General features: G+C 52.7%; 1 protein-coding gene across 1 annotated transcript in view; it reads left to right on the plus strand.

Moving 5' to 3' along the window:
• Positions 1-15554, plus strand: part of ATAD2B (ATPase family AAA domain containing 2B) — a 714191-nt gene that overhangs the window by 78203 nt on the left and 620434 nt on the right. Inside the window, 1 exon segment of the mRNA XM_030198808.1 lies at positions 249-403. Within this exon segment, the coding sequence (XP_030054668.1) occupies positions 249-403 (155 nt within the window).

A 15554-nucleotide genomic window follows, 5' to 3' on the forward strand; every position in this document is an offset into this window, starting at 1 on the left:
TTTGATATATATAGTATGTCCAGATTGTTCACAACTCCAATATTAATGAATCATTTTCCCCAAATGTAGCCTTACCCTTGCTATTTGATGGGTTTGACTTTAGGGCCACTTTGAGGAAGTCACTGCCCACACTTTATTAACCTGTGTACAACTGATTTAGTCTGAATGATAGATTTTAACATACGCTTTTGCTGAAACATGTTTTTTAGAGATTGGCCTGCTGTTTAATAATTGTTTTTTCTTTTCAGAAAGATACATGCAGTGATGCTAGTTTAAGTGATAGTCCTTTGACTCCTCAAGCCAAACGCACCTGCAAACATGGTGAGCCTGTTTGCAATGACAGCTCAAAATCTCGCCATTCTGGGCTGCGAGAGGACTGGAGCATTTCTACTAGGCGGTCTAGGTAAGGCTGGTTCAATCTTTGTCTACAGCTGTATTCTACAAAAACACAATGTAGGCTGCTGAAGTGTAAATGTGAGAATATACTGTCTAATAAAATTGATCACATCACTGTTTCAGTGAACTGCACAGTAGCATTGCATGTGTTCTCCAAGAACAAGCAGGATATCATCTCCATACTGATGGGTGATGTCATGATGGAGCCCTATGTGGGAACCACTGTCCAGCAACTTCTATAGGGTGAGGCAAAAAAAAAAAAAAAAGTAATCCCCTAGAGTTGTTTCATGTTTTCTCAGCAACTGCTTGGAATTTCAATGTAGAATTTTACAGCTTTACTATCTACAGTAATACCTCGTTTTTCATTGACTTCGGTTATCGTCGGTTTTAGTTTTCGTTGATTTTTTTCAGCAAAAAATTTATCTTGGCTTTTGTCGGCATGCCCACGTGACCTTGCTGCTAATTTTGTGAAAACAAAGGGCGACCCCTGCGTTCTCCTGCTCATTGTGGCATTGTTTCTTATGTGAGCATCACCCCGTGCATCTAACGCAACGCACGTAAGATAAAATCACATGTGCTCAAATCTAATTTTCCCTGTTAAATGTTTCCCTTGCTAACAAGTTAACCCTTTCCCTTTAGCTCCATCATTGGACTATATTTATTCTCTTTAAAATGTTTTTGGTATGTATTTTGGAGTGTCTAGAACAAATTAATTGGATTTACATTGATTCATATGGAAATAATTGCCTCGGTTTTCGTCGGTTGTTTTCGGACGGATTATCAACGAAAACCAAGGTATCACTGTACATTTATTCACTGGGTGGAATGAGATTATCTTTAAACACGGCAAAGTTACAGACTTTTTAGCATGACCACCCAATGATTTTCATGTGTTCAAAAATGTTTGCACTGTAAAACTACCATTATTTGGAAAAAAACTGGGCTACCAGCTTACTGATAATTTCAGAGTGATGTCTGGGTGGCAATGTTGGAGGTCTATTACAAGTTCCACCCAAAGACGCAAACAATCACTGAACTCAGGGAGGTGCTGCAGACTATCTGGGACAGCCTGCCATAGGGACTGATCAAGAAGTCTGTTAAAAACTTCCCAAAGTGACTGAAGGCCTGTGTTAAAGCTGGGAGTGGACACTTTAAGCATTCACAATGACTGCGAAATTCTGACATATTGTTAATTATATTGTTTGAGTGATGTTGTTTTACTGTGTTTTAGCTTGAACATTTTTAACATGCAAATATTGCTAGGTAATAACGCTAAAATATCAATAACATCAATGTAGTTTAAGATAATGAAATGTTGTTTCCTTGTCGTCAGCAGCAGATGAATCCATTACGAATGGGTTGTGTCCACCTACCAGCAGGGGGAGATAGAGAAATACTGAGAGGCAGATGGAGCTAGCAGTCCTAGAGGCACTATGGTTTTCAGTGTTCTCTCTCTATCTCCCAGCAGGGTAAGACGCAGCTTGTTCAGCTCCTTGAAAATTTCTGCCTGGGGAGGCTCCTGTGCTTGGCCAGTTGAGCTAGGGTGTTGTGGCTGGTGGTGCCCACTTTAAAGGCACTTAGGTTCGCCCTTTCCCTGCCTTACCCATTGTGGATACAGGCACATAGGTTTGCCCTGTCCCTGCCTTTTTCACCCTCTACTGCTTCCGGAGTACCTCTGTAGCTGTTTGCCTCCAATTTTCCTCACAGCGTTAAAAAAAAACAAAAAAAAAAACGTGCTTTTTATGCGCTGCTATTCTGAGGCTTTTATTGGCGTGCAGCGTGACCAGAGCTCGGTGGACTCGGTACTTTGAGGTAAGAGCGGTACTCAGCTCCTCCGGGGAGGGCCTGCGGATGGCGTTCCGATCGGGGTGATTTTGGCGCAAAGCCGCCATTTTGTATTTTATTCCGCCGTTTTTCGGCGATGGCTGCTGAGGGAGTTAAGCGCTGTTCCTGTTGTGGCAAGCGCAGATCAGCAGCGGGGCTCTGTAAAACGTGTTGTATAGACGGTAGAACCAGTATGAGCATGGCGAGCGATGAGTCTTCCCGCTCAATGGAGCTGGCAGCGGGCGCCATCTTGGAAGCACCGCATGACTCGACCCCCCCCCCCCCCATGGTTGCGGAGGAGTCTGTGAGCAGAGGGGCGCCTCGGGCCGAGGCTACCAGAGGAGTTCCGTTCCGTAGTACTAGCTCCTAAATCGGAGACGGGAGGTCAGGCTGAGTTTTTCTCCCCTGAGTTTGTGCTTATTTTACATAAAGCCTTTATGCTGAAAAGAGCTCTGCCGCAGGTGTCTGACACTGCGTTGCTACCTGGTCTCCCTCCGACTGATGATGGCCCGGGGCAGATGTCAGAAGTGGATGTCCCTGAGCGTTGGATGCACGTTAAACATAGACGGGTAAATTCCCCGTCGGAGAGTGGCACACCTCCCTTTTCCCCCCTGTGGTCGGGCTGTGGGGACTCTGAGGGATCTGGCAGGCCTTCGTTGTCTGAAGAGCCATAGGAAGGTGTCGGTTTGCCACTGGATCTGGATGATCCCACTGCGATTTGGATTTTCCACTGCGATAAGCTGCCAGCGCTTATCTCTGATGCCTTACAGGCCCTCTCTATTGATGATCCTGTTGAAAGCGAGGCCTCCTCTGGTAATCCGAGGATGGCGAATACTAAGAAGCCTGCTCAAGCCTTTCTTTGCATGACTCCATTCAAGAGCTTATTTCTGCTCAATGGGCTGACCCAGAGGGGCCCTTGAAAGTGGCCAGGGCGATGGGGCACCTTTACCCTCTGAGTGAGGAGCACTTGGCCCGTTTTGGGATGCCTAAAGTGGATGCCTTAGTCACTGCTGTGACAAAAAAGACCACCCTCCCAGTAGAGGGAGGGGTCGCCCTGAAGGACGTTCAGGACCCGCGCCTAGAATCAGCGCTAAAACGGTCCTTTGAGACTTCGGGCCTAGCCTTAAGGGCGTCTGCTTGCAGTTCTTATGCTGCTCGAGCCTGCCTTTCTTGGTTACAACAGGCAGTGGAACAGCCTGTGGATGGTCCGAGTCCCTCGCTCAGGTTGCACCGCGCATGGAGTCAGCCTTATCATTTTTAGCTGATGCCCTTTATGATCTGGTCAGAGCTTCGACTAAACAGATGTTTGTGGCGGTGTCCGCCCGCCGCCTTCTATGGCTACGGCATTGAGCGGCTGACATGGCCTCTAAGCAAAGGCTGGTGAAGTTGCCTTTCGGGGACTTCTGTTATTTGGAGAGGAGTTGGAGAGGATTGTTAAAGACCTGGGGAATGCTAAACCCCAGCGGTTACCTGAGGATAGGCCACGGCCTTCTTCCAAGGGTCAGGTGGTTCCCTCCTCCTCTAGACCTCGCTTCCGTGAAGCTAGAAGGTATTGCTCGGGGCGCTCTGCTGGGTTTACTCAACGTGCCCGTTTTCAGCAGAGGAACTCCTTTTCCTCGGACAAGCGATCCGCAGCGGCCGGTGCTCGGCCTGGAGTTCAAGGGCGACCCGCTCAATTATGGTGCGCCGGTCCACTCCTCCTTTACAGCTGTAGGAGGACGCCTTTCCCTTTTTCTAGAGGAGTGGACCAAGATTACCTCGGATCAGTGGGTCCTGGACCTGATCAGAGAAGGTTACTGATTGGAATTCAATGCCCCGGTGAGAGACGTGTTTTTGGAGTCCCGATGCAGTACTGCCGTCAAACAGGCGGCGGTAGACGAGACCCTACAAGTCTTGTTGCACCTTGGGGCGGTGATCCCTGTGCTTCCCGCCGAACACGGCTGCGGTTGTTAATCCATTTACTTTGTGGTGCCGCGAAAAGGCGGATCTTTTCGGCCCATTCTCGAATTGAAGGAAGTCAACAAGTCTCTGAGAGTGCGGCATTTTCACATGGAAACCCTGCGCTCCATCATTGCGGCGGTACAGCCAGGAGAGTTCCTCATGTCTCTGGACCTAAAAGAAGCTTACTTGCACATACCTATTTGGCCTCTGCACCAACGGTTCCCCCAATTTGCGGTGTTGGGAAGACATTTCCAGTTTCGGGCTTTGCCTTTTGGCTTTGCCACAGCTCCCCGAACCTTTTCAAAGGTAATGGTGGTAGTAGCTTCCTTTCTTAGGCGAGATGGTATCCGGGTTCACCCGTACCTAGACGACTGGCTCATCAGAGCGGACTCTGCAAAGGAGAGTCATCATGTCACAGCCAGAGTGGTCTCAGTACTGCAGTCTCTGGGCTGGGTCGTCAATATACCCAAAAGTCACCTGACCCCCTCTCAATCTCTAGAATATTTGGGGGTCCGGTTCGACATGGCCTCGGGGTTTGTTTATCTACCCGAGCAAAGGCGGTGCAAGCTTCAGAATCAGGTCCGTCTGCTCCTGAGGATGCCTGGCCCGCGAGCTTGGGACATTGTCCAGCTGTTGGGGTCGATGACGGCCACCTTAGAAGTGGTGCCATGGGCGAGAGCGCATATGAGACCTCTGCAGATTGCCCTGCTTCAACGATGGTCTTTTATGTCCCAGGATTATCAACGCTGATTCACGTGGCTCCCTGTGGTGGCTCTGACAGCATGCTGTGGCGAGGAATGCCGCTAATGCTTCCCGATTGGTGCCTGGTGGTAACGGATGCCAGCCTGAAGGGCTGGGGAGCACATTGCCAGGGAAGCTATGCCCAGGGTCCATGGGTACCCGAGGAAACGGGGTGGTCCATCAATCGCTTAGAACTGAGAGCGATATTTCAGGCGCTTCTGGCCTTTCACAAAACCCTGGAGGGACTGGCTGTCAAGAGTTCTGTCTGACAACACGACAGCAGTGGCCTACATAAATCGACAAGGCGGCACTCAGTGCAGAGCACTGGCCACAGAGGCCGCTCTAATTTGCCACTGGGCTGAGCTACATCTGCAGCTTCTGTCAGCAGCTCACATAGCAGGTCAGAGCAACGTACAAGCCGATTTTCTAAGCAGGCATCAAATCGACCCAGCGGAGTGGGAACTGGCAGACGAAGTGTTCCTTCAGATCTGTGCAAAATGGGGAAAGCCCGTAATGGATCTTATGGCCTCAAGCACAAATGCCAAAGTCCCGTCCTTTTTCAGCAGACGGAGAGATCCTCGCTCGGCAGGGTTGGATGCCTTGGCTCAACCCTGGCCTCCAGGCCTCCTGTATGTGTTCCCTCCTTGGCACTTAATAGGGCAGCTCCTCCTTTGAATTCGGCTACATCAAGGATTGATGATCCTCATTGTCCCGGATTGGCCCAGGCGGCCGTGGTATGTGGACCTCCGGCAGATGCTGATGGAGGCTTTCTTTCCTTTGACTCTGGTTCTGAACCTGTTGACGCAGGGCCCGGTGACCATGGAGGATCCATGCCACTTTGGTCTTACGGCATGTCTATTGAGAGGGCGCAATTGAGAGACAAGGGCTATTCTAACAAGGTCATCTCCACTCTCTTGCAGGCCCGCAAGCGTTCCACTTCCGTTGCCTATGCTCGGATCTGGCGCCAGTTTGAGGCTTGGTGTGCTTCTAAAGCGATCACACCCATGCGGGCTTCTGTCTCGCAGATACTTGACTTTCTCCGAGGACAAGCAGGCTGCTTGTTCTCACGACTGGGTGACGTCCGCGGCAGCCCCCACCAACCGGAAGAAGCTTCGCGGGCGGTCCGCACGCAGGGCACGCCCACCGCGCATGCGCGGCCGTCTTCCCGCCCGTGCGTGACCGTTCCCGCCAGTCTTTTCTTTTCCGCGCCTGAGGAGAGTCGTGCCGTCACCGCTCTCCCTTCGCAGCCCCGGAAAGACCGTCGCGTTTACGCGATTTTGTTTAGTTTTGTTTAGTTTTTTGGTTACCGCGTGCCCCAGTTCCTTTTCTTTAAAAAAAAAAAAAAAAAGAAAAAACACGCGCTCCTTTTTCCCTCGTTTCTAGTGAGGGCGTCGCGTTGCGGCCTTGTGGCCGCGCGATCGATTTATTTTTTCGAGGTGTGATTTCCGCCACCATCGACGACTTTAACTTCGCCGATGCGATTTTTCCGTCGATGTCCTCGAAGGTCCCGAGTGGATTTAAGAAGTGTGGTCGGTGCGGCCGGCCGATCTCGCAGACCGACACCCACGCTTGGTGCCTCCAGTGTCTCGGGCCGGAGCACAATATCAAGTCGTGTTCCCTGTGTCTCGGTCTCCGGAAACGGACTCAGGTTGCGAGGCAAGTTTTGCGGGACCGTCTTTTTGGAACTTGCGCCGGCCCCTCGACGTCGACTTCGACGGCATCGGTATCGACGCCCGGTCCTTCGGTACCGGTATCGATGCCCGAAAAATCGGCATCGATGGCATCGACCCCAGGAGAACAGGTCCCGTCGGCCCGCCGGTCCTCCGGTGAGGGTAGAGGTGAGAGACCGCGTGGGCAGTCGGCCCCGGTCACTCCTTCAGCCCGTGGCCCTCGGGACCGAACCCTGTCTGACCCGGTTCCTCGGGACCGAGGGGGATCGACCTCCTCCTCCTCCATACCACCCGGCACCGGTGACGGGCACCGTAAGAAGGCAAAGAAGCACCGTCACCGGTCGCCCTCGACGCATCCGGCTCTCGGTACCGGAGAGGAGTTGACGCCGAAGCGTCCGCGTCGAGAGGAGAGGTCCCCCTCGGTGGTGGAGGTACCGCCACGTCAGGGTCCCAGCATTTCGGTGCAGTCTCCTGGACCCGAGCAGCTTCCAGCACCGATGCCTCTACCGGCCCCCACGTCTTTCCCGACAGCGGGCCTGGACGAGTGCCTCCAAGCCATCCTTCCGGGGATCCTGGAAGGGCTGATGCGCCAGGCTGTGCTGGCGCCGGGGGTGCTTGCGCCCTCAGCGCCGATGACTGTGGCACCGGCGAGCTGTAGCCTGGTGCCGAGGCCGCCGCCGCTTGCGGCGCCGGTCTCGACCGCCACGCAGGTGGAGTCCCCGTCGACGTCGATGGAGGGAGCTTCGTCCCCGCCGGCGCGGGAGTCCACCGCTCGATGACACCGAGGCCTTGGTGCCTCGACATCGAGCCGGGCCCGGTTCCGGACTCAGCTACATGAGCTCATGTCCGATACCGAGGAAGAGGCCTCGTGGGGGGAAGAGGAGGACCCCAGATATTTCTCCTCAGAGGAGTCTGCGGGTCTCCCCTCGGACCCCACGCCTTCACCAGAGAGAAAGCTCTCGCCCCCTGAGAGTCTCTCTTTTGCCTCCTTTGTGCGGGATATGTCTATTTGCATTCCCTTTCCCGTGGTCTCTGTGGATGAGCCGAGGGCTGAGATGCTCGAGGTCCTCGACTATCCATCACCACCTAGAGAGTCCACCACGGTACCGCTGCACAATGTCCTCAAGGAGACACTGCTTCGGAACTGGATGCGACCATTAACTAATCCCACCATCCCCAAGAAAGCAGAGTCCCAGTACAGGATCCACTCGGACCCAGAGTTAATGTGGCCACAATTGCCCCATGACTCGGCGGTCGTGGATTCTGCTCTCAAGAGGGCACGGAGTTCGAGGGATACCGCCTCGGCGCCCCCGGGGCGGGAGTCTCGCACTCTGGACTCGTTTGGGAGGAAGGCCTACCAATCCTCCATGCTCGTGACCCGCATCCAGTCATACCAGCTCTATACGAGCATCCACACGCGGAACAATGTGAAGCAACTGGCGGACCTGGTCGATAAGCTCCCGCCGGAGCAGTCCAGGCCTTATCAGGAGGTGGTCAGGCAGCTGAAGGCGTGCAGAAAGTTCCTGTCCAGGGGTATCTATGACACCTGTGACGTGGCATCTCGTGCTGCGGCCCAAGGTATAGTGATGCGCAGGCTCTCATGGCTGCGTGCCTCTGACCTGGACAACCGCACCCAGCAGAGACTGGCCGACGTCCCTTGCCGGGGGGATAACATTTTTGGTGAGAAGGTCGAGCAGCTGGTGGACCAACTGCATCAGCGGGAAACCGCCCTCGACAAGCTCTCCCACCGGGCGCCTTCAGCATCCACCTCAGCAGGTGGACGTTTTTCCCGGGCCCGGCAGGCTGCGCCCTATTCCTTTGCAAGGCGTAGGTACACCCAGCCGGCCCGAAGGCCTCGCCAGGCACAGGGACAGCCCCAGCGTGCTCGTTCTCGTCAACAGCGTGCGCCTAAGCAGCCCCCTGCGCCTCCACAGCAAAAGCCGGGGACGGGCTTTTGACTGGATCCACGGGAACATAGCCGCCCTCAAAGTGTCCATACCGGACGATCTGCCGGTCGGAGGGAGGTTAAAATTCTTTCACCAAAGGTGGCCTCTCATAACCTCCGACCAGTGGGTTCTCCAAATAGTGCGGTGCGGATACGCCCTGAATTTGGCCTCCCTGCCACCAAATTGTCCTCCGGGAGCTCACTCCTTCAGCTCCCATCACAAGCAGGTACTTGCAGAGGAACTCTCCGCCCTTCTCAGCGCCAATGTGGTCGAGCCCGTACCACCCGGGCAGGAAGGGCAGGGATTCTATTCCAGGTACTTCCTTGTGGAAAAGAAAACAGGGGGGTTGCGTCCCATCCTAGACCTGAGAGGCCTGAACAAATTCCTGGTCGAAAAGTTCAGGATGCTTTCCTTGGGCACCCTTCTGCCAATGATTCAGAAAAACGATTGGCTATGTTCCCTGGATTTAAAGGATGCATACACTCACATCCCGATACTGCCAGCTCACAGACAGTATCTCAGATTCCGCCTGGGCGCACGGCACTTTCAGTATTGTGTGCTGCCCTTTGGGCTCGCCTCTGCCCCACGAGTGTTTACAAAGTGCCTCGTGGTGGTGGCGGCGTATCTACGCAAGCTGGGAGTGCACGTGTTCCCATATCTCGACGATTGGCTGGTCAAGAACACCTCGGAGGCAGGAGCCCTCCGGTCCATGCAGTGCACTACTCAACTCCTGGAGCTGCTGGGGTTTGTGATAAATTACCCAAAGTCCCATCTCCAGCCAACCCAGTCTCTGGAATTCATAGGAGCTCTGCTGAATACCCAGACGGCTCAGGCCTTCCTTCCCGAAGCGAGGGCCAACAACCTCTTGTCCCTGGCTTCGCAGACCAGAGCGTCTCAGCAGGTCACAGCTCGGCAGATGTTGAGACTTCTGGGTCATATGGCCTCCACAGTCCATGTGACTCCCATGGCTCGCCTTCACATGAGATCTGCTCAATGGACCCTAGCTTCCCAGTGGGTTCAAGCCACCGGGAATCTAGAAGATGTCATCCGCCCCTCCACCAGTTGCCGCACTTCACTGCTCTGGTGGACCATCCGGACCAATTTGACCCTGGGACGTCCATTCCAAATTCCGCAGCCCACGAAAGTGCTGACGACAGATGCATCTCGCCTGGGGTGGGGAGCTCATGTCGATGGGCTTCACACCCAGGGTCTGTGGTCCCTCCAGGAAAAGGATCTGCAGATCAACCTCCTGGAGCTCCGAGCGATCTGGAACGCACTGAAGGCTTTCAGAGACCGGCTGTCCTACCAAATTATTCAAATTCGGACAGACAATCAGGTTGCAATGTATTACACCAACAAGCAGGGGGGCACCGGATCTCGCCCCTTTTTGTCAGGAAGCCGTCGGCATGTGGCGGTGGGCTTGCCAGTTCGGCATGCTCCTCCAAGCCACATACCTGGCAGGTGTAAACAACAGTCTGGCCGACAGACTGAGCAGAGTCATGCAACCGCACGAGTGGTCGCTCCATTCCAGAGTGGTACGCAAGATCTTCCGAGAGTGGGGCACCCCCTCGGTGGACCTTTTCGCCTCTCAGACGAACCACAAGCTGCCTCTATTCTGTTCCAGACTACAGGCCCACGGCAGACTGGCGTCGGATGCCTTTCTCCTCCATTGGGGGACCGGCCTCCTGTATGCTTATCCCCCCATACCTTTGGTGGGGAAGACCTTACTGAAGCTCAAGCAAGACCACGGCACCATGATTCTGATAGCGCCCTTTTGGCGCCGTCAGATCTGGTTCCCTCTTCTTCTGGAGTTGTCCTCAGAAGAACCGTGGAGATTGGAGTGTTTTCCGACTCTCATCTCGCAGAACGACGGAGCGTTGCTGCACCCCAACCTTCAGTCCCTGGCTCTCACGGCCTGGATGTTGAGGGCGTAGACTTCACTGCGTTGGGTCTGTCTGAGGGTGTCTCCCGTGTCTTGCTTGCCTCTAGGAAGGATTCCACTAAAAAGAGTTACTTTTTCAAGTGGAGGAGGTTTGTCGTTTGGTGTGAGAGCAGGGCCCTAGAACCTCGTTCTTGCCCTGCACAGAACCTGCTTGAATACCTTCTGCACTTATCGGAGTCTGGCCTCAAGACCAACTCAGTAAGGAATCACCTTAGTGCGATTAGTGCTTACCATTATCGTGTGGAAGGTAAAGCCATCTCTGGAGAGCCTTTAGTCGTTCGATTCATGAGAGGCTTGCTTTTGTCAAAGCCCCCTATCAAGCCTCCTGCAGTGTCATGGGATCTCAACGTCGTCCTCACCCAGCTGATGAGACCTCCTTTTGAGCCACTGAATACCTGCCATCTGAAGTACTTGACCTGGAAGGTCATTTTTTTGGTGGCAGTTACTTCAGCTCGTAGGGTCAGTGAGCTTCAAGCCCTAGTAGCTCATGCTCCATATACTAAATTTCATCACAACAGAGTAGTGCTCCGCACCCATCCAAAGTTCCTGCCGAAGGTGGTGTCGGAGTTCCATCTTAACCAGTCAATCGTCTTGCCAACATTTTTTCCCAGGCCGCATACCTGCCCTGCTGAACGTCAGTTGCACACATTGGACTGCAAGAGAGCATTGGCCTTCTACTTGGAGCGGACACAGCCCCACAGACAGTCCGCCCAATTGTTTGTTTCTTTCGACCCTAACAGGCTAGGGGTCGCTGTCGGGAAACGCACCATCTCCAATTGGCTAGCAGATTGCATTTCCTTCACTTACGCCCAGGCTGGGCTGGCTCTTGAGGGTCATGTCACGGCTCATAGTGTTAGAGCCATGGCAGCGTCAGTGGCCCACTTGAAGTCAGCCACTATTGAAGAGATTTGCAAGGCTGCGACGTGGTCATCTGTCCACACATTCACATCACATTACTGCCTCCAGCAGGATATCCGACGCGACAGTCGGTTCGGGCAGTCGGTGCTGCAGAATCTGTTTGGGGTGTAAATCCAACTCCACCCTCCAGGACCCGAATTTATTCTGGTCAGGCTGCACTCTCAGTTAGTTGTTCTTCGTAGGTCAATTTCTGTTATACCCTCGCCGTTGCGAGGTTCAATTGACCTGGGTTCTTGTTTTGAGTGAGCCTGAGAGCTAGGGATACCCCAGTCGTGAGAACAAGCAGGCTGCTTGTCCTCGGAGAAAGTGAATGATACATACCTGTAGCAGGTGTTCTCCGAGGACAGCAGGCTGATTGTTCTCACCTACCCTCCCTCCTCCCCTTTGGAGTTGCGTTTTCATGTTGTTTCTTGCTTGTCATTCAACTGGCGGGAATGGTCACGCACGGGCGGGACGACGGCCGCGCATGCGCGGTGGGCGTGCCCTGCGTGCAGACCGCCCGCGAAGCTTCTTCCGGTTGGTGGGGGCTGCCGCGGACGTCACCCAGTCGTGAGAACAATCAGCCTGCTGTCCTCGGAGAACACCTGCTACAGGTATGTATCATTCACTTTCTGTGGGATGGTTTACAAAAAGGCTTGGCCTATAATTCTTTGGGTGTTCAAGTGCCAGCATTGTCATGCTTTTGGGGGAAGGTCGTTGGCCTCTCCCTGGCTTCACATCCAGATATTGCACGGATTCTGAGAGGGGTGTTTCGGTTCCAGCCTCCCGTGCAGGCCCCTTGCCCGGCCTGGAACCTTGGGCTAGTATTAAAGGCTCTTCGGTGTTCGCCCTTCGAGCCGCTGAAGCGAGCTTCGGAGAAGGATGTAACTCTAAAGATGGTCTTTTTGGTGGCCATTGCATCGGCGAGACGGGTATCTGTGCTCCAGGCGCTGTCCTGTCGAGACCCTTTTCTGCAATTCTCAGAGTCCGGAGTAATGGTACTTACTGTGCCTTCCTTCATGCCTAAGGTGGTTTCAGCATTTCACCTAAACCAGCCTATTTGCCCTCCTTTACTAGGGAGGAGTTTCCAGAATCCTTTGGGCAGTTGCACCTCCTGGATGTGCGCCGGGCTCTGTTGCAGTATCTGCAGATGTCAAATGCTTTCAGGACCTCTGATCACCTTTTTGTATTGTTGTCAGGTCCTCGCAGAGGGTCTCCAGCGTCTAAAGCCACTATAGCCCGTTGGCTTAAGGAAGCCATTTTTTTCTGCATATCTGCTATCTGGCCGGCCTCCGCCTGACGCCTTTAAGGCACATTCCACAAGAGCGATTTCTTCCTCTTGGGCTGGAACGGGAGCACTCTCTCTGCAAGAGATATGTAGTGCAGCTACTTGGGCTTCTAAGCTCCCTTTTGCCCGTCATTATAGGCTGGATGTGGCTGCCAGGAGGGACGCGCTTTTTGGAGCACAAGTGCTGACGTGTGGTGTGGCTTGTTCTCGCCCTATCTAGGGATTGCTTTGATACATCCCATTTGTAATGGATTCATCTGCTGCTGATGACAAGGAAGGGAAAATTAGGTTCTTACCTTGGTAATTTTCTTTCCTTTAGTCACAGCAGATGAATCCATGATCCCTCCCTGATTGACTCTGTTTTGTGTTCAGTTTTTCCTGCAGACATGTTCCCTCATTGAGAGAAGTTGGAAAACAGTCTTCAGGATTTCTGTTCTACTACAGGAGGTTAAGTTCGTCCCTCCTTTGTGTTATTTCTCCAGTTCTGGAGCGTTCGTTCGCTGTGAGGAAAGTTCATGTTATGCTACTTTTGTGGTTTAACACTGCTTTGGAAGCTTCAACTACTGAGAGGCAGATGGAGCTAGCCGTCCAGGAGGCACTATGTTTTTCAGTGTTCTCTATCTCCCCCTGCTGGTAGGTGGACACAACCCATTCGTAATGGATTCATCTGCTGTGACTAAAGGAAAGAAAATTACCAAGGTAAGAACCTAATTTTCCCATGGGGCTTTCCTTACCAGAGAATTATACAAGGGCACTATCACCTCTTTGTTCCTGCTGGTCATCCGTCGTCTCATGCACCCAAGCATCCTTCTGGCTATGACCTTCACTTTTTCTACCTGGTTGGAAACTTTAAGGTCATCAGTCACAATAACCCCCAAGTTCCTCTTTTACTTTGTGCACAGAAGCACTTTACCCCCTATATTGTACCGTTCCCTTGGAGTTTTGTGACCCAAGTGCATGACCCTGCATTTTTTAGCATTAAATCTTGGTTGTCAAATATTGGACCATTCCTGAAGCTTCACTAGATCCTTCCTGATATCATTCACACCTTCCGGGGTATCCACCCTATTGTAGAGGTTGGTATCATCCGCAAAGAGACAAACCTTACCAGACAGCCTTTCCGCAATATCACTCACAAAGATGTTAAAAAGAGCTGGCCATAGGACTGATCCCTGCGGTACTCCATTGATAGCATCCCTATCTTCAGAGCAACTCCATTTACCACTACCCTATGTTTCCTTCCGTTCAACCAGTTTTTTTACCCAGTCAGTTAGTCTATATCCCTTACCAAGGGTACTCAGTTTATTTATGAGTAACCTGTGCGGAACTGTGTTCAGAGGTTTGCTGAAATCTAAGTACACCACATCTAGCGCCCTGATCACGTCCAACTGTTTGGTTACCCTGCCTCTAGTGAAGCCATGTTGCCTTGGGTCCTGCATTCCATTCAGTTTGCGAAAACCTCACAATCCTGCTTTAAAAGCATTTCCGTTAGTTTACCACCAAGGTCAGACTGACCGGTCTGTAATTCTCAACTTCTTACTTCCACTCTTTTGCACAGGGACCACATCTGCTCTTCTCCAGTCCTTCGAGACCACTCTGGACTCTAAAGGAAGCATTGAAGAGGTCCGTCAGCAGAGCCATCAGAACTTCTCTGATTTTCTTGAGTACCCGTGGATGTATCCCATCAAGCCCCATTGCTTTGTCTGCTTTTACTTAGCTAGCTCTTCACGAACACAGTCCTCTGAGAACGGGTCTTGGTCTACCATTCTGTTCTGGATGACCTACCTGTAGGAGGGAAACTGAATTTTTTCCAACTAAGGTGACCTGTTGTAACCACAGTCCAGTGAGTTCTTAAAATAGCCTGGACAGGATGCTCTCTACAATACTCTGTACAATTGGAAACAATCTCACCTAATTGTCTGGTGAGAGCATTGAAAGTTCCTTGTCACTTGCAGCAGATGAGTCCAGGAACTAGTGGGTTAAGTCCGCCTACCAGCAGGTGGAGATAGAGATAAACAAACTAAAGGCAGTGATGCCAGACGGCCAGCTGCTTCCTCAGTTAGTATGTCTCTATCTCAGCAGGTGGTGGACTGCTTTTTCTCCAGATCCTGGGCCCAAGGCCTCTGAGGGTGCTCCTGGGCCGGTGGCCAGTTTGAGCCAGGGGTGGCGGACTGGTGGTGTCCCCTTTGGCAGCATACTTAGTTGCTGGGTCCCTGCTGCACCTCAAATTCCCTCTGAACAGGCTTTTTGCTGTTCCTTTCCTTCCCTGTTTGTTTCTGCCTCCTTACTAAAAAAAAAAAAAAAAAAGAGAGAACCATAGAATTTATTTAAAAGAGAAGCACAGGGAAGCGTGGTTTTGCTGAGAGCAGGTTTGTGTTACTGCTGTCCGAGTCCTGTTTTCTGTTGCCTGCTTGTCTGAGCCTGCCTCGAAGTGGAGTCAGAGTTTTTTTTCTTCGGCTCAGCTGTCAGTTCCCTCGCTTTCCGGTCCAGGGTAAGTCCTGCTGGGTTCTTGTTCGGGGACGGGCGATGACAGCGGAGGCGGTAAAACGCTGTTACCGATTCGGGAAACAGTGTTTAGCGGCAGGCCTTTGCAGTGCGGGGTGCGCTGATTTGGCGGGACTCGACTGAGTGGTGGCCTCTCTGAGAGCATGCTTTCCCGCCGAGAGCCAGGTGATTCTCCCGCCATTTTGCGATCAGTTGTGGAGCCGGCTCCGGTAGTGGTTTTGGGCAAAGCTTCTCCACTGATAGGGGAGTCGGGGGGGGGGGGGGGGGGGGGGAGGCTATCAGGCACTGTGGGCGGTGGTGCAGGTGCCATGGCTGCGACCTCCTCCGTTGCGGGGGAGAGGTTTTCGCCAGAGTTTATTTTGCTACTCCATTAGGCGTTTTTGTTGAAAAGGGCCATGCCCCCC

Source organism: Microcaecilia unicolor, chromosome 3 (genome assembly GCF_901765095.1).
Source record: "Microcaecilia unicolor chromosome 3, aMicUni1.1, whole genome shotgun sequence".
Taxonomy (NCBI): domain Eukaryota; kingdom Metazoa; phylum Chordata; class Amphibia; order Gymnophiona; family Siphonopidae; genus Microcaecilia; species Microcaecilia unicolor.